This window comes from Bufo bufo, chromosome 3 (assembly GCF_905171765.1).
Source record: "Bufo bufo chromosome 3, aBufBuf1.1, whole genome shotgun sequence".
Taxonomy (NCBI): Eukaryota; Metazoa; Chordata; class Amphibia; order Anura; family Bufonidae; genus Bufo; species Bufo bufo.
The window spans coordinates 40350253-40370107 of NC_053391.1; the positions used below are offsets into that span (position 1 = coordinate 40350253).

Genomic DNA, 19855 nt, shown 5'->3' on the forward strand with positions numbered 1-19855 from the left:
GAGCGGCAGCGCACATGCCCGACCGCCAGCTCCGTTCTTTTTGCTTTTTTGGGGGGGATCCTCCGGGTACGGGGAACCTGGTCTCATGATTTGGCAGGTGTCTCAGTGGTAGGACCCCCACCGATAATACTTTACATAACCAGTATACCCCTTTAAGCCAGCGGTAGACACCTCTGAGGTCAGCTTACCTGCCAGCAACAAAGTGATCAGACATGTTGAAATCCATCTGCCATCAGAGGAGAGTTGACCGGTCCTGCCATAATCAGTGTTTGGCTGACATACATGTACCGTGTATAGCACATGCGTTACCCCCACTGTGCCATTGGCACCCAAAATGCAGAGGGTCCGGAGGGGGGAGGGGGGACACATTGAGTCCAGTGTCTGAGGCGTCAGGTTATCCATGCTCAGCGTTAAGATGCGAAGGAGTGCAAGGAGGAAACCCATGATGGCAGTAGGTGCGTGCACATTACTGGAGAGTCTGTACCATCATCTGCTGAGAATGCCGGATGAGGGGAGTTATACCTTCCAATGCATTTACAGCAACAAATATATTATTATAGTTAGAACCCCGCTTATTAAACCTCCTCTATGTGATGGCGTGTACATACAGGCGGAGGTGGGCTGCCGTGGGGATCGGCGTTCAGTGCTCCTAAATATGTTCTGTCCCCTCTCCTGACGAGTCTGGTTTAGTAGCTACTTCCATTCGCCATGTAATAACAAGGCTCAAGCCTCTAATCTCATGGCGCCGTGTTGTGCCATTCCTGCATTATTCCTACTAGAAGTTCTGAATGATTTACTAGCAGTTTGCAATGAAGGTCCATCAGGGTGTTACCAGTTGGGGGGGTGTCCCTGCCCAGTCTGACATTATTCAGTGTTGCCATTGTCAGACTGTGCAGGGACACACCCCCTCAACTGGTAACACCCAGCTAAAATGTTCATTGCACACTGCTGGTAATTCAACCGTAACTTCTAGCAGGAATCATAGAGGAATGACACAAAACAGCGTCATAAGAATCGACGTTATTACATGGGGATGGGTCCTCGTTCAGCTGACGTCTATACCTCCGGACACACATGCTCGGATCAGCCAAGTGTGCACATGTTCTAACTGGGGAGGGAAGAGCGAGCTGCTGACTCTTCTGGCGGTGGCTTATTGCCCTTGAAAACAAAGGCGCAGGCCTGTAATGCAACATGCCCAATCCCTTCCAAACTATTCCCAAAAACACGGATACCTTCTTAGTGGGGAATGCTGGGAGATATAGGTTAGAACTGGTGTAACGTTAAAGGGGCCATCTGTCCTCGTCGTTGACCCCAATGGACGGAACCTGCGGACAAAAAAAAACAACAACTGACCTTTCCGCAGTTCCATGCTGCTGCTGCCTGCTTCTGTACCCCTAGTGCAGGGGTCAGCAACCGCCGGCACTCCAGCTGTGGTGACACTACAACTCCCAGCATGCTCCATTCACTTCTAAGGGAGTTCCGAGAAGAGCCAAGCAAGTGTGCATGCTGGGAGTCGTAGTTTCACCACAGCTGGAGCGCTGCAGGTTGTTGATCCCTGCCCTAGTGGCTTGGTCCGTGCCCGCTGAGACCAATTACTGACCTCAGTGGTCACTAGAATGCCGCAACACTATTAGTCATAGCACAATGCCCCTACTGGATGGCCTAGGCCGAACAACCCCTTTAAAGTTAGTAAAATGTCCTTGATTAACACAGGTGTGCACGCCGGCAGGGACTACACCGCCGCTCTTTCGGCCTCCGGCAGCCTATGGAGATTTCCCTGCGATGTGAACCGAGTCGTACTGGCACTGCTGTAATATAAATAAATGCTAAACAGGTCACATAAAAATCCACATTACAGTCTGCGGCTTCCCAGCTGTCACACTGCCAGGGTGGCCTGACCACTTCCACCGGACATACGCAATGTAGAGAAGGCTACAGCATCCAAACGGGTGTGAAACCGATTCAAAGACTATTATTCCAGCATAAAACAACGTTTTGATGCAAATACGGATGCCGATGAAGGCCCACACCTGGGGTGAAACACTGCTGTTTTTTTTTTTTTTATTGCATTGGGGTTGAGAGGTAAGGACTTTTAGAGTGCGCTGTGGACTTTCTTTGTGTAGCTTCTGCTGGGAGTTGTAGTTGCAAACAATATATTTTAGAAAATAGCAAAATGAGCAATACTTCAACTCGACCTCTTCACATAATACAAAAAAAAAAAAAACAGGAAAAGCCAAAACAGTCTCCAAACATTATACAGAACTGGTATGGACTTTTCCCTAAAAATCGGAGCATTCGCGGCTGCTTCGTTTGGCGTTTTATGTATTAAAAATACAGCAGGTCATTATAGATTTAGTAAAATTTGTATAAAAAAAACTGAGGTATCCGCCTTGTGCATAATTCTTCCCTTGCAAATAACATCGATCAGACAGATTATTATTAATGGTGGTGTCCGTGTCCTCTGCAATAGTCCAGGGACACAGAGATCCTGCTTCTTGGAAGCAGCCAGACGCCATTGTTCCATCGTAAGACTTAAATAAAAAAGTTTTGTTGGCACAGTTTAGAAGAAACATTATCCGACATCCCCCAAGGCGCGTTTTAGTTATTCGTGGCCATTCGCTTGTTTCTCGGCCTGCTCCAGCACTTGGACTAGAATCTCATCAATTACGTCCACGTCGTAGTCCACCTGCTCCAAGTCCAGCTCTGGCATCAAGGTGGTGAGCAACTGGGCGACGTGAATCCTCAGTGTCCGTAACTTAGACCTGTGAGGGGAGACGCGTGGAAGCATGTAAGGATTTTATGCAAGGAAAAAAAAATAAAAAAAAGGTTCCTGTTCAAAAACTATCACTCCCATCATGCCTCATGTCACTAGAACGGCTGCCGGTTATACTACCTTCAAGTCCCCTGTTGTGCCCACAAACAAGGAAATAGCAAATGTCAAATTCCACCACTCGCCAGGGGAACGACTCGTAATGGCTTTCATGTAGTGTTGAGCGAACTTGTGTTTTAAGTTTGGCGTCCAAAGTTTGGGTTGTCGAAGAATCCCGTTATGGATTCCGCTACCACGGACCATAACGGAATTCTATGACGGCATGCACCATGGAAGCCTATAAGAGGAATTCCGTCATAGTAGAAGTGTATGCTGGCCATAGTGCATGCCGTCATAGAATTCCGTTATGGTCTGTGGTAGTGGAATCCATAACGGGATTTTTCGACAACCTGAACTTTGGACGCCGAACTTAAAAAACACAAGTTCGCACAACACTACTTACATAATAAAGCGGGTAGTCTCTGAGGAGACATACCCTTTAAATGTAGCCTTATATTAACTGCACTCTCAAAAACTTGACGCACAGATATGCCATTTTACGGGAAGGGGATAACCTTCCCGTAAAATGGCATATCTGTGCGTCAAGTTTTTGAATGGCATTCCACCAGAGGGAGGGCGCTCCTTCTATTTCCCCATTGACAACCCGCTGCAACGCAATTCGTTTTGGAGGCTGGAAACCTAACAAAAGGCCCCATTGTCTATGTCAGGGATGGCCAACCTGAGGCTCTCCAGCTGTTTCAAAACTACGACTCCCAGCATGCCTACAGCAGGGCATGGTGGGAGTTGTAGCTTTACAGCAGCTGGAGAGCCGCAGGTTGGCCATCCCTGGTCTATGTGTATTTGCGAGGACGCCTGTAAGTGTTTGACAAGTACACTGCAATACAGTATTATTGCAGTGTATTATATGAGACCAAAAGTTTGGACACACCTTCTCATTCAAAGAGTTTTCTTTATTTTCATGACTATGAAAATTGTAGATTCACACTGAAGGCATCAAAACTAGGAATTAACACATGTGGAATTATATACATAACAAACAAGTGTGAAACAACTGAAAATATGTAATATTCTAGGTTCTTCAAAGTAGCCACCTTTTGCTTTGATTACTGCTTTGCACACTCTTGGCATTCTCTTGATGAGCTTCAAGAGGTAGTCCCCTGAAATGGTCTTCACTTCACAGGTGTGCCCTGTCAGGTTTAATAAGTGGGATTTCTTGCCTTATAAATGGGGTTGGGACCATCAGTTGCGTTGAGGAGAAGTCAGGTGGATACACAGCTGATAGTCCTACTGAATAGACTGTTAGAATTTGTATTATGGCAAGAAAAAAGCAAAAAAGTATTAAGTAAAGAAAAACGAGTGGCCATCATTACTTTAAGAAATGAAGGTCAGTCAGTCAGCCGAAAAATTGGGAAAACTTTGAAAGTAAGGGCTATTTGACCATGAAGGAGAGTGATGGGGTGCTGCGCCAGATGACCTGGCCTCCACAGTCACCGGACCTGAACCCAATCGAGATGGTTTGGGGTGAGCTGGACCGCAGAGTGAAGGCAAAAGGGCCAACAAGTGCTAAGCATCTCTGGGAACTCCTTCAAGACTGTTGGAAGACCATTTCAGGGGACTACCTCTTGAAGCTCATCAAGAGAATGCCAAGAGTGTGCAAAGCAGTAATCAAAGCAAAAGGTCGCTACTTTGAAGAACCTAGAATATGACATTTTCAGTTGTTTCACACTTGTTTGTTATGTATATAATTCCACATGTGTTAATTCATAGCTTTGATGCCTTCATAGTCATGAAAATAAAGAAAACTCTTTGAATGAGAAGGTGTGTCCAAACTTTTAGTCTGTACTGTATAATATATATATATATATATATATATATATATATATATATATATATATATATATATATATATATTAGTATCACATTCATAATCACGTGTATAACAGAGTCAACAGCAGCCACAGTTGCAGGAAGTAAACAGTGTGCTGAGCAGGAACACCACAGCGCCGTACACTGAACAGGAACATCAGCTGCAGTACCTGAGAATGGCCACTACACGGCTTACTTCCTTGCTGCAGATAACTGCTGATCGTGGGGGTGCCAGGGTGGGACCTATACTACGGAAATGGGGATTGAAAACCTCTTTTCTGGGTAACTTCACACGCGGCAGAAAATTCAGCAACTGAAAATCATTTCCATTCACCGTATTAATGGGGCTCGCAGAAATCCATGTGCTTGCTGCCCCATTTAAATCAATGTAACAGATTTTCTGCCACAAAAGGCATCTGAAATACCACACACAACCTCAAGGGGCACCATTTATGAATCAACAGTCATGTTTTCCAATCTCATACAACCCCTTTAAGCCGTAGGAATCGAGGCAAGCAGTGTGACAGCCCCCATACTGGTACCTTTCATGCCCGTGCACACTGGTGGAGGCTTTGGTCTCAGTCGCTTCCTTTAATTTCTGTAGCTCAGTCTTCAGTTTGCTTTTCTCGGCCTCCAGCTGCCTCTTCTGCAGCTTTAACTGCTCGATCTGGAAAATCCATGTAATGAAGAAGGCTTACGTTATGTACCACTAGAAACCAGCAGGATCTGTAAGTGGTTTGGAACGTTCTTCTAACACACCAGATAAGGCTGAGCGCCTCCGTTGGTTTAGTGTGGAGCGCTAGAGAGCTATGGCGCCTATTCAGATCCATATACAGGTGGCACCCGATCAGCTTCCTGCAGATGGGACTCGAGATGGAACGGCCACCAACTTCATGTACTGAAGCAAACATTTAGGGGCTCTTTCATCATGCGCCGTGTGTCGGCGCGATCCTCCGTTCTGGTCTTGCAGGAGCGCACTGGCATTATACCGATTTAGAACGCTGTGTGCCTCTGCATGACCTTCCTTCTACAGGATCATAGTGACATAAAGCGGTCACTAGGATTCTGTAGCAATAAGGTCACGCAGAGTTATAAATCGGTATAATGCCAGTGCGCTCCTGCAAGACCAGAACGGAGGATCGCGCCGACACAAGGAGTATGATTTCCGGACTGTGCGCGCTCATATGAAAGAGTCCTTACACATACTATACAACAGACTGCCTCTCCATGCCACAGTCTTGTTTTAGGTTCCTTACACAGGAAAGCAGGAGAAAATTACCTACACTAGATGCGGACGTTAACTCTTTCACTGCCTTAGACCACCGGGGATGCTGGCATTAAAGGGATTTGTTTGAGATTGTGATATTGATGACCTATCCTCAGGATAGGTCACCCACATCAGATCGGCAGGGGGTCCGGCGTCCAGAACCCCCCCTGCAGATCAGCCGTTTCAGGAGGCCAGTAAGCGCCAGTCACTTCACAGCTTACCAAGCACAGTGCCATCCCTTGAACGGGAATGAGCTGCGTCTAGGCCTCGTGACCTATGAACATTAGGTCACTGGCCTAGGAAGTGGCTGTGGTGCTCACCAAACAGCCGATTGGCGGGGGTGCCAATACCATTCCTGAGGAGAGGCCATCAATATCGAAATCTCAGAAAACCTCTTTAACACTTTCACTGCCTTAGACCCCCAGGAATCTTTGCATTAGCATTTCATATCTCTAAGTTAACAAGGATGTTGGTATTAAAGAAGTCGTATGACCACCAACATTTAAAAAAAAATAAAAAATGGATGTACCAGCCTTAGGTGGTCAGATCCATGGCTGACAGGGCTATGCTACGCTGTTTCCATAGCTCTCATACAAGCGAATGGGAGTTGTTAGACAACAGAATAGCTCTAGGTTTCCGTAATTCTCTCTCACATGAATGGGAGCTATGGAAAACATGTAGAGTAGCAACCACCTCTACTCGTCACATCCAGGCTGGGGAGGTCAATGAAGAGCCCATTTCAGCCGCTTCACTACCTCACTAGAGTTGTTACACCGACAGAACACTAGGCAAAGAACATTTTGTAGTCGAGGGGCCTAGAAATTCTGCCGGCTGTCCTCTTTTATATGGGCACTACTGTGTGACCGTCTACTGTACAGCTACTAGTGGAGGTTTCAGATGGCCGAGTGCCTAGGTGTAAAACTGCCCAGGTTCAGAAACCTAAGGTGCCCATACACCTTCATAAACTGTCTGCTTGTATGGGATGACTGCTACCTCTTCTGCCTCCCCCATACACTCTCGGTTTGACACAGTATGTAAGTTGTCCAGTTTCAGGAGGAAACCGGAGAACCCTCAGGATCCATCGGCAATAAAGAACTAGTAAGTACTTGCCCAACAGTTCCCACTCAGTCATTACGGTTCTCCCAGCTGGTCCCCATTTTTCCGGCTGCTGTGGTGATCACTGCAGCCAAACATTGGCCTCAACCAAACGATTGCTTGCAGCGGTCTTGTGTCACCGCTGCAGCCGGAGAAACAGAGCTGTGGCGTTGGATCTGGTAGGTAAGTACTAGCCAGTACTTGATTGCAGATGGGTCCCAATGCTGTCCAGTTTCAGGAGGAACCCCTTTAATGGGAGAGAGGAGGAAGCTGCTGCCAGACACCTCCTGTAGCGACCTATATTCTGGGAAAACATAAGGATCATGCACTGAAATTCAACATGCCTGATCCTTCTCTCTCCCATGACATCACCTGTTGGGGTAGAGTCGGGAGCTCCTCATTCACATTACACATCTAGTCCTGACAACAGGAAACTATATAATAACTAATTCATTGAAAAATGCTGAACATTTTATACCTCTGATTTGTATTGATCTCTTTCTGCAGAACAGGAATCAAACTTCCGGAAAACGTCATCTAGTTGTATCGCCATATCGTCCATCTCACTTGTGCTGTCAACTTCAGAGCCGGACTGAGACTTCAGCTCCTGCAGTTTTTTACACATTAGCTTCAGCCTGCAGACCTCCTTCAAGGCCTCATCGTACTTTAAGTCCTCACGACTTGGATTGGTCTGCACTTGCTGGTGAGACGTCTCCGTTTTCACTTGCTGACTGCTGGTTTCCTCTAGACGTCTTAGTTTGGTGCTCAGTTCTTCGCAACGCTTTTTGTAATATTCTTTCTCCTTCTCAGAGCTGAGATTCGGGTGGGTACTCGACACTGTGCCATTGCAGTTTATGAACAGATTCTCACTTGGCATCTCCGTGTGCCCTTGCAAGTCGCTGTAAGAATCATCTTCCTCCTTTTTAACAACTATTCCCTGCCTTTCAGTCTGTGTGCCGACTGCAGCTATCCCTCCCGTATCAGGCATCCCCGAAGTCTCACCGTCTAAACTTTCCATGGGGACGGGACTAATAGCGGAACCGTTTACGGGTTTTGCTTTTTCACTCTTGGGTTTGGGTGTGCTGACATCCTCTATGATGATCACATCTCCATCATCGGCTTCTTCATCGTCCTCATCTGGAAGCTCGATGGTCTCGGTTACAGTAACCGGTGGCTTTTTTGCAGGCACTGGAGAAGGGTCGAGTGAAAGCAGACGTTTTCTACTAATAAAATTAAACACAAATATTCAGGTTTAGAGGCAAAGATGTAAAAACTAAAAAGTGTTCATTTTTTTTTTTTTAATCCTGGGGCACACAGTAGGGGTTTATATGCACCTGAAATGTTGGACTGTTCCTCCCACATTATTACATGATAAAATTATTCTAGCCACCATAAGGGGGAGCTCTGTACACACAGATTTACGAAGCTAGGGCGGAATGACTCTGAAGATAATGAGCTCCCCCTAGTGGTGGCTGCAAGTAGCCAGAATATTGTGAAATAACTCCATGGCTGTGTGAAGGGAAACAGAAGATTTTGAGCTCTGCAGCAGAAAAAATAGAGAACCAACCCTCAAGTAGATGCAATGTAAAAATTAACCACAAGGGAATTTTTGAATGAGCTCTTTGCTATTGTAAACCACAACAAAATAATTCCTTTATGCCCTTCATCATCACAAACCAGCAAGAATATTAGGTGGTAACCTCTTACCCAACCTCCATGGATATGTGTTTACCCATTAACCCTCTAGACCACGGATGCTCAAACCTGCAGCCCTCCAGCTGTTGTAAAACTACAACTCCCACCATGCCCTGCTGTAGGCTGTCCGGGCATGCTGGGAGTTGTAGTTTTGCAACTGCTGGAGGGCTCCAGGTTGAGCATCCCTGCTCTAGACCTTGAAGAGGTTGGCCCACCTCACACACCGGTGGCGTATGGCTAGGATATGCTATCGACGCCTGATCTATCTCTAGAACGGAGCTCACAAATTGATGGAAAGCGGACCACGCATGCGAGGCCGCCCTCCATTAATTTCTATGGGAGTGCCAAAAATAGCCACGCGGCACACATGGGTCTGACGGAAATGGCTGAGCCAGCACTCAGCTATTTTTGTCAGTCCCACAGAGATGAATGGAGGGCGGCAGAGCATGCGCTGTCAGCTCTCCTTCACTTTGCAGGCTAGGTTGTAGAGATAGGACATTGATGACATATCCTACTGATATGCCACCAATGTATGAGATGGGCCAACCCCTTTAAGAAATATCTGGTAACCCACAGCCCCCCCCCCTAGACCTGCAGGGATATAAATATTAGCATATAATGCACCAGATATTAACCACAGAATCAATCACTAACCTGCAAACTAGTGCATTTTAAACTGGGGCTGGTCTTATGGGTGAGGCGCCCCATATCTGTTGGTGAGGCGCTGCTGGGTTCTCACATAACTGACTATATGCTGCACCGATCTCTAGCAATACTAAGCCAGTCATATATGAGATAACTATCAATCGAATGCTTGTTCGACCGACAGCCATCTCTCTCAACCCCCCCCCCCCCCCCCCCCCCGAGCATGCATGCGATGTGAATAGGAGAAAGCCGCTACCAGACACCTCTGGTGGGCATTTTATCTCCCAGATATCTCTCTCCAGGATACGATTTTGATTTGCTCCTGACCCAGTACAAAAACGGAAGAAATAATTTCTAATATGACTGCCCTGTCGCTCTTGTACCTACCCCCACACCAAGCCACTTACCGATCAGGGGGTGTACTGGGCTGTGCTGAGGTTTCAGCTGCCACCAACGTGGATGGATTCGAAGACAGCGCTGGTCTGTAATTGGCCTGGACAGTGTTCAGCGCTTGCTGCATCTCTTTACTTGGAGGATTAAACAGGATTGTGTTATTTCTGAAGACCTGTACAAGACGAAATGCATTAAAAATAATCTATAATTACGTATACATGTTACTTCACTTGCATTTTGAAGGTTTGTACAGGATTAGAAAAAACATGGCTGCTTTCTTCCAAAAAACAGCACCACACCTGTCCGCAGGTTGTGTTTCGTATTGCAGCTCATCCCCAATTCGCTTTGAAGGAGCTGAGCTGCAATATTGGAAACAACATGGCTTCCTAATTATGGACAACCTCTTTAAACCAATTGTTTGGTCTACGTATCATGTTAGGACTGCATGGCTATATCCACACCTGAGATATCCTGGGCCAACCCCTATAAAATAAACTATTTACATTTTTATTTTAACTTTTACATATAAAAGGCATAAATACCTGTGATAGCTGTTCACTTCTCCTGTAAAGGAAACATAAAGATTCTACATTAATAGATTTGCATTCACTTATCTGAGAAAAACATAATAAAAAAAAAATATATAAAATTCCTTTAACCAAATAGACCAGACTCAAAAAGATAAGGATGTAGATTGTAACAAACTTTAATGGGTAAATATCTTTATGTTCACGTTCCATTTCCTTTATGTATTTATATTCTGTGCTTTTATACGACCGTCCTATAATCTACAACATTTAATAACCTGACACCAGCTGGAGTAAAGGAAGTTTACTGTACAGACTCTTAATAGTGCCTTGGTATAACATTCTTCTGTCAAGGCTCCTCATGGGTGTGGTTACAGCCTACTATTTGCATATTTCAGTATATTGAGCATTTTTGTGCATATTTTCTGTATATTCATCGCCTGTAACATTAAAACTACTTGCCTAAGGGCTCATGCACACCACGTATTTTCTTTCCGTGTCCGTTGAGTTTTTGTTTTGCGAACCATATGCGGAACCATTGATTTCAATGGGTCCGCAAAGAAAAAACAGAAGTTACTCAGTGTGCATTCCGTTTCCGTATGTCCGCTCCGCAAAAAGAAAACGTCCTATTATGGTCCGCATTATGGACAAGGAAAGGACTGTTCTATTAGGGGCCAGCTGTTCAGTTCTGGAAAATACGGAATGAACACTGACGTCATCCATATTTTTTGCGGACCGCAAAATACATACGGTTGCGTGCATGATCCCTAATACTGTGTAAGCCCCTCCCTAATCTTTCCCTAGGCCTGTGATGGCTAACCTCCGGGACTCCAGCTGTGGTAAAACTACGACCCTCAAGATGCACACTTTCTTGGCTGTTCTCAGAACTCCATAGAAATGAATATAGCATGCTGGGAGTCGTAGTTTCACCACAGCTGGAGTGCCGTAGTTTAGCAATCACTGCACTAGGCCATGTAACCTCACGTTCGTCGGTCACATGGCAGAGGCGCAGCTCAGCCTCATTGAAGTGAATGGGGCCGAGCTGCAATACCAAGCACAACCAATATACCATGTACGGCTCTGTGAGCTGAGAGAAGGCCGCAGAGCTACAGAACTGTTGATCAGCAGGGTCCCGGGTGTCGGATCCCCCACCGACCACCTACTTATGACCTATGCAGAGGATAGGTCATCACTTAAAAAAAAAAAAATATCTCAGAAGACCCCTTTAAAAGATGTATGAGAAACTGCGCCACTCTTGACAAATGGCTGTGTCTGGTATTACAAGTTCTCCTTGCAGTAAACATTCTCAAGAACACCGTCACTTGCCTTTTTTTGTGCGTCTTCTCATATGTTGAGTGAGTGATTTCGTCATCGTCCTCTGGTTCCTCAGGAACACTGCAGTCTCTGTTTTTGATAAAGCATTAACCGGTCAACAACAATTCTGACAGGAGGTATAATAAAGTACGCAGTGATAAAGACATAGGCGACGTTACCTGAACTGCGGGTCTGGGTTCATATGACAGTACCACTTTGGTGGAAGCTTCCCCATGGCGTCAGGAAGTTTCCTCCATTTTAGACAAGAATCACACTGGGCCCAGCTCTGATCAGGTCGTTTTCTGGATGAAACAAAGTATGGGTTAGGATCTGTGGGACGTTGGGGCGTGTTAACTCCCTGGGCAGGTAATTGACAATTAATTTTAGGATGACAGAGAAAACAAAGACCAAGGGGTTATCCTTCACATACATATATATATAAAATTTTTATATATTTTTTTTAAACCCTTAGGATACCAGAGGTTTTTAAATTTTAATGTTTCTTCCCTATATTCCTTGAGCCATAACTTTTATTTTTCCGTTCACATATCCATATGAGGGCTTTTTTTTTTGCAGGACAAGTTGTACTTTGTAATGCCACCATTTAATATGGCATACAATGTAGGGGGAAGCGGGGGAAAAAAATTCCAGATGGGGTGTTTTACGGGTTTTGTGCGCCTAATTCTCTGGGTCAGTACGATTACAACGATGTAAGTGTGTGTGACTTTTTGATCACATTTTTCTGTGTAAGAGAAGCGATAAAAATATTGGAAAAATATTTTTATATTACGGTTGTTTTCGGACTCTGTGATGCCCAGGATGTTTATATTTTTTGTTATTTTTATTATACAGAAAGGGGGGGGGGGAGCGATTTAAATTTTTATATATATTTTTTATTAGTATGGTAGCTCATGTTTGAGGCTACAAACTTTTTGTTTTTTTATTCCGAACCATCATGGTTCTTATAGATCTATGATGAGAGCAGAATTGCTCATTTCTTATGTTGGCCTGCCACCTGCTGGCCAAAATAAGAATTGCAGCTTAAATACCCTGGGTCTCTTCATTGGCCGCAGAGGATGCCAGTAAGAAGTCCGGAAGCGCGAGCTTCCAGGTCTTTCACCCTTTAGACGCCATGATCACACGAGGCTTTAATGACTACGATCTCGATTATTGCTGGTCGCGGTAATTAGCCGCGGGTCTCTGCTGTCTAAAACAGCGGAGAACCATCGGCCATGGCGCCCGCTGCACATGCGAGCAGACACCATGTTTACCCATCGCTCCAGCGGTGTACATGTATGGCGCTAGTAGCGAAGGGGTTAAGCCTTAGTGTCCATGCACTATAAGCACTTCTGCTGAGAGATTGCCAGTCCCAGTCTGCTTAAATGGGAGCAGTAAACTACATGACTACCCGATTCCAACGTCCTCCAAATCTCCCTTCCTCTATATTCTCCCACTGCTGGTGGTAGTCCCCAAATAAGGAGACAGCTGATGCAGGAATTTGAAGTGCTAGAGACACACACACCAATGCTGCCCCAGCCAGCCTTATATCTGCTGCCTCCCACAGCCACATAGTTGAGGCATTGTTAACTTTTCACACAACTTTGCATAAATCAATAGTACAAGTGACCACAAGAAAGTTTGTAATATGTCTTATCAGTGAGAAATGTCTAGTTCTAATGTTTACAGCTTTTTTCCCCTCTCCCCTTCCCACATAATTTCTTTTCACTTTAACTAGTCTGTTTTTATTTTCTGATTGCAAATTTTCTTTTTCTATTTCCTGAACATGATTATGGGGGCGGCCATCTTGCCTGAGCTGTTCTTAACAGCAATTATACAGCATTGAAAAAACATAATTGCTTTACGCCAGCCCCATGGTCCATAGACACAATGGTCTGGTGGGGACCTCAGGGACTTCTATGGGAGAGTTTTCTCGGCATGCTCTGTGACCTGTGCAGAGGACATTGTACAAGGAAATAACAGATAAGCTCTGACAATCACCTATTGTGAATTCTGGACACGGTCTTATCTACACACACAGGTGATATCATTACAGGCAGGACTAGAATGACAGATAAGCAGATAACCGCAGTAAAGTGATCTGTACAGACCAAGAAGTGGCGACAATTATTAGACACGGAACATTAAAAATATAATCAAAAACCTTTAAAAATACGTTAAACATAAAAACAGGATTTAAACAATAGGGAATTTTCTGATGACACATTCCCTTTAAAGGGGTTATCCCATCAAAAGGATCATAGTTTAATTTGTCCACGTTGCGACAATGATCATTTTACCAAATATAATGTTTAAGCCAATTCCTACCCTTCTCGCTAAAAACCTCCCCCTTTTACCTCATTGTTGTACTGTGTCCTCCCTTAGTTAGGGCCACCTCTCGCCGGCCGAATGCAATGGCCGCGCATGCGCGGCGAGCGAAACCACCTTGATCCAGTGTGTGGCTGCATTTCTTCTATAAACGCACACGCCGCCGGCCAGGCATGCGCGGTTCTTCATTCCCTTGTGCCGCTTCTGAAACAGAGCCGCGCATGCTCTGTTTTTAGCGCAACACAAGTGCGGTAGTAATTATTGTGCCAGCAAGTCCGGAATGCAGGACGTGAGAGGGTAGAGAAAGCGCTGCGGCGTCTCCCGGAATGAAGTTCAGCTATAACGGGAGCGCGCACGCAAGTAAGGGAGGCGAAGTCAACTGATCAGCAGAGCGCTGACGAGCTGCCCATCAATAGAAAGGACAACGCCCCAGGAAATAGGCGTTAGTACAGAGCGAACAGGAGACGCTGCGATGAAATTAGAAGGTGTGATAACCCCTTTAATCATGTCCTAGACTGATCCAAGCTCTACAGAAGGATCATATTACACATGTCAATGCAAGTCTATGAAGAGGGAAGAAGTGAGCAGCAGGAGTAAAACAGAGGACACAGGCAAAAACAGCTGATTAGGAAATGTATTTCTCAGCCAAAGTGTTTTATTCACAACCATACAGGTCAGTATTTCTCTGTAATGTCTCCATGATCCTGGGGCTGCTTCTGAGTGAATAAGAGAAGGTTAAGAAGCAGATTCTCCCCTAATTTCTGTTTGCAGTGGATGGCAACTAGCCTCCACCGTATCTGGGAGAACTGCTAACTAGACATTCAGCATGCACAGGGGTAAGCTGCTAAAAAACTGAGGGAAACTGCTAAATGCCAGATGAGAGTTATATAGCAGCCAGAAATAGTGTTATTTCCTATGTACACATTGTACTATTGATTAATGCAGAGTTTGTTGAAAGTTTAGTTAGGAATTTCATTTTTGGTAGTGAAATGGCAGTTACACTTTAAAGCCTAACATATGTGATGCTGAAGGGAAGATATTCATGAAGCTGCATTGTTCTGCTAATTTTACCTTTTTGATGTCTGTATTCAGCCCTTAGCAACCATATTTCTCTGTGCCTCTATTTCAGCAACTTCCTAAGATGGCCTCTGCTGCTCTTCCTGTGATGATCTTTGCCCTTCCTTGAGGCCACCCTGTATTTCCCCCACTTCCCATAAGCCCTTGCTCCCCTCACATGAACTAGCAGGACCAATCAGAACACAGATAACTTCCCACAGTACCCAGAGCAGTGTGTATCCTCACATACAGCTAACCAGAGACAAGCCCTGCAATTACATTAAATCAGTAAGCATTTCTTTGTCTCTCATTCTCTTCAAGACTGACAGGGAGGGATGGCTGCTTTAGCTGCTTATACCTCTGGTCTGGTACCAGCTAGAAATATGGTGTGAGGAATATGGATTAAGATTTACTGTCAGCCATGTCCCCACACCCACCATTTGCTGAAAGGTAGCAGACGTAGTGAGCCCTACAGGAGGGCCCTGCTTCAAAGCCCCAGCCATATGGCAGAGAACTTCTTGCAGGCCACCTTTGTTTACAATTTCACACCCCATTCAGACAGCACCTCCCTGCAGGGAGCCTAAGCCATTCCCCAGTTCAATCAAATCTAGCAGACAGCATGGAACCGGTGATTTATAAGGAATTATGATTCGCCCGGCCATCGCAGGCGCAAACCGGATACATTTTTGTGTCCCGGTGGCCACGATGAACATGCCCATGGTCTTAGTGTGGTGGTGGGAGCCAGGGAGGGGAGATATACATATCTCCCCACAGAAACCAAATAACGGTACCATGTATGGACTCGACTTGTAGCTGGAACCCAGGCGGATCTGTTGGTCCCAGAACCATCCCGGAGGAGGGGCCGGCTACAGTTTAAAAGGCTTGTGCCAGCAAGCGTGCGTGTCTTTTCTCAGAAGGAGGGTCACATCGTGCCATGTGTTTAGAGGGACCTGCAACATGCTGACATCACTGCCCTCCATGTGAATACAGCAAAAGACTAACCATAACTTCATCTACCCGGTAACTGACTTGAACGCTGTGTAATCCTGTTTGTACCATATTACCTGTATTTGTAACACCAGACCACTGTATATATTCTTAGTGTATATTGTGTTATCTAGTGTGCCCTTAAGGCGATTAAATATATAAATTTAATCTTGTGTTGTCTTGTATTTCGATCACGAATTCCCACGTCCGTGTTTTGGTCTAGTTATAAACTACCGCGGGTTGGTTTCTCACCCTATATAATCCCGATAGCTGACCAGGCTTATATCAAAACGAGAATCTGGTGGCAGTATACCCGGGCTGAGAAAGCGCTGTTTCACTGCGGCAGTGAAAAGGCTCTCAGCTTATTGCCTCTCTGTGCCTGCGTGGACACGAGGTGTCTGTGTAAACTGTACCAAGCTGACCTTACGGGCTCCTCCAGGAGGGTATAACGTCACATCTTGGTAACCAGGGACCATACCGCGTCTCGCGAGTTCGACGTAGTTGACGTCAAGCGGCCACGAGGGGTGGTATACCCCTTACATATGGGCTTTATACTGTCTGAAAGCTGACATTCTAAGCTTTCAGACAGTACCACAATGACAGAAATCTGTTCAGTACAGGGGAAGAGATCAATGATAGAAATCGGGATGCTGTAAATGAAGCTGAAAGTAAAAGCAGATATTACCCACGATTATTCCCGACTATTTCTAACAGTGATTTCTCCTCTGTTGCTTGGACTAGAGCTGTCATTCTGGTCTTGTATGAAAGCCTGGACTGTCTGCTTTCAAACAAGATCATTTGCATAGCTGCCATCATTGAGAAGATAACCATCTAAAGCAGCCCCCCCCCCCCCCCTCCATGAAACAGCAATTACGCTTTAACAATGCTATAGGAAAACCAGCTAACGAAAGGTTAGATAAAGCAGCCTAAGAGGTCAGGAAATTAGTGCACAACCCCTTTAAGTGCTGTAACCTGCTGCCACCACTAGGGGTTGCTTACTGCATACCGTTTTTCACTGAATTCAATACTAAGACCATATGCTGTAAGCCGCTCTGCAGAGGATAGCGTGGTAGTTTTTCCGTTTTGGAATCATTGAATGATCTCACTTACTGCTCGTCTTCTACGGGGACACTTGACAGCGAATTTTTCTGCAGTTTCATCTCATTCCAGTAGTCGTTCAGCTTCTCTCCTACTGCAGTCAGCGTAAGTCTGGATCAGATTAGGGAAAAAAATATATATATTACACAGAAGAGGACGGTACGCCACTTTTCTGCAAAATACTGGCGTACCACTAGGACAGCCATGAAACAGGGTGAGCGAGTCTGGTATGTTAGGCCAAAGGCACAGCGTTCTATATTGTCAATAACCTAACGTAATTATTCTAATACTATGGATAAAAGGAAACCCTGCACATCTGATGACGTCACTGATCCTTACCTGTAGTCGTTTGTGTAGTCAAAGTCCTGTTTGTTATGTGTGGGCTTTAGATAGTTACACTCAATAACCCCGACCACGCCGACGCCCATGTTGTTAGCCTAGAAGAAAGAACCGAGAGTAGTGTTGAGCGAACTTGTGTTTCAAGTTCGGCGTATCTAAGAATTCCGTTATGGATTCCGCTACCATGGACCATAACTTTTGGTCCGTGGTAACGGAATCCATAATGGAATCCTTAGATAACCCGAACTTGAAACACAAGTTCGCTCTTCCCTAAATCGTGAGCGCAGATGAATCAGGCAAACCATCAATACAGCCAGCTACTCACCTTCAGCTGGCAGCCGACTCTCACGTAGGCCTTTATTAGCCTGTTTTTGTGGTACATCATTATGCCGTAGTGCTCCTTGTTCCGACAGTTATAACCAAAGGTGATTTTCACAGGTTTATGCTGATCGCATTAAGGAAGGTTCAATCTTACATATGGAAGGCAATGGTTCGGCTTGTGGAGATCCATATGGTGTATTGGCAATGCTCCCCAGCAAAAACTATGCATCTCTCTAGTAGCAGCCACCTCTGAGTAGCTACCCTGTAAGTCAACAGGGCACATTTATCAAGCTCGCCTTTTTTTGGAGTTAAAAGAAAACAACAAACTGGTGTATTGGCAACGCCCGTCTTTAATCTGCATCTCATTTATTATCCCCAAAGAAATCAGGTTTTTCTTTTTTAGTTTAACCACTTCCCATCTGGGCCCTTTGCCCCCTTCCTGACCAGGCCAAATTTTGCAAAACTGACATATCTCACTTTATGTGGTAATAACTTTGGAACGCCTTTATTTATCCAAGTCATTCAGAGATTGTTTTCTCGTGACACATTGCACTTCATGATAGTCATAAATTTGAGTCAAAATATTTCACCTTTATTTATGAAAAAATCCCAAATTTACCCAAAAATTTGAAAAATTCGCAATTTTCTAAATTTCAATTTCTCTGCTTTTAAAACAGAAAGTGATACCTCATAAAATATTTATTATTTAACATTCCCCATATGTCTACTTTATGTTGGCATAATTTTGGAAATGTCATTTTATTTTTTTAGGACGTTAGAAGGCTTAGAAGTTTAGAAGCAATTCTTAAAATTTTTAAGAAAATTGCCAAAACCCACTTTATAAGGACCAGTTCAGGTCTGAAGTCACTTTGTGGGGCCTACATAGTGGATACCCCCATAAATGACCCCATTGTAAAAACTACACCCCTCAAGGTATTCAAAACCGATTTTACAAACTTTGTTAACCCTTTAGGCGTTCCACAAGAATTAAAGGAAAATGGAGATCAAATTTTAAAATTTCACTTTTTTGGCAGATTTTCCATTTTAATCAATTTTTTTCTTTAACACATCGATGGTTAACAGCCAAACAAAACTCAATATTTATTACCCAGATTCTGCGGTTTACAGAAACACCCCACATGTGGTCGTAAACTGCTGTATGGGCACACGGCAGGGCGCAGAAGGAAAGGAACTCCACATGGTTTTTAGATGCCATGTCCCATTTGAAGCCCCCTGATGCACCCTTACAGTAGAAACTCCCAAGAAGTGACCCCATTTTGGAAACTAGGGGATAAGGTGCCAGTTTTATTAGTACTATTTTTGGGTACATATGATTTTTTGATCATTCATTAGAACACTTTATGGGGCAAGGTGACCAAAAAATTGGTTGTTTTAGCACAGTTTCTATTTATTTATTTTTACAGCGTTCACCTGAGGGGTTCAGTCAAGTGACATTTTTATAGAGCAGATTGTTACGGACGTGGCGATACCTAATATGTATACTTTTTCTCATTTATTAAAGTTTTACACAATAATAGCATTTTTGAAACAAAAAAATTATGTTTTAATGTGTCCATGTTCTGAGAGCTATAGTTTTTTTTATTTTTTTAGAGATTTTCTTATGTAGGGGCTCATTTTTTGCGGGATGAGGTGACGGTTTTATTGGTACCATTTTGTGGGACATAACGCGTTTTTGATCAGTTGGTGTTGCACCTTTTGTGATGCAAGGTGACAAAAATTGCTTGTTTTGACACAGTTTTTTTTTTTTTTTTTTTACGGTGTTCACCCGAGGGGTTAGGTCATGTGATATTTTTATAGAGCTGGTTTTTACGGACGCGGCAATACCAAATATGTCTATTTTATTTTATTTTTTCTATTTTTTTTTTATTCCTTACTTGGGATTTTTTTTTTTTTTTACATGTGAAACTTTTTTTTATTTTATTTTTTCAGCCCTGTATTTTATTTTTATTTTATTTTACACTTTTCGTCCCCCATAAGGTCATACAAGACCTCTGGGGGACATTTACTTCACTTTTTTTTTTTTTTTCACAGTTGATTTCTCCTGTAACTGGGGCTGAGATAGTAGCCCCAGTTACA

The 19855-nt window shown here is 44.3% G+C and overlaps 1 protein-coding gene across 2 annotated transcripts in view; it reads right to left on the reverse strand.

Moving 5' to 3' along the window:
* Positions 1-1433: 1433 nt before the first annotated feature.
* Positions 1434-19855, reverse strand: part of MORC3 (MORC family CW-type zinc finger 3) — a 48400-nt gene continuing 29978 nt past the window's right edge. The window contains exons 8-17 of one of the 2 annotated variants that reach the window (XM_040423114.1): positions 17763-17882; positions 17438-17535; positions 17111-17209; positions 11812-11934; positions 11645-11722; positions 10334-10355; positions 9806-9963; positions 7537-8278; positions 5239-5363; positions 1434-2762 (exon numbers count right to left, since the gene is read on the reverse strand). In XM_040423114.1, coding sequence (XP_040279048.1) covers positions 2603-2762; positions 5239-5363; positions 7537-8278; positions 9806-9963; positions 10334-10355; positions 11645-11722; positions 11812-11934; positions 17111-17209; positions 17438-17535; positions 17763-17882 — 1725 coding nt within the window. In that variant the 3' untranslated portion in view covers positions 1434-2602. Of the gene's footprint in view, positions 2763-5238; positions 5364-7536; positions 8282-9805; positions 9964-10333; positions 10356-11644; positions 11723-11811; positions 11935-17110; positions 17210-17437; positions 17536-17762; positions 17883-19855 lie in introns of both variants that reach the window. The other variant, XM_040423113.1, reaches the window with a different exon arrangement.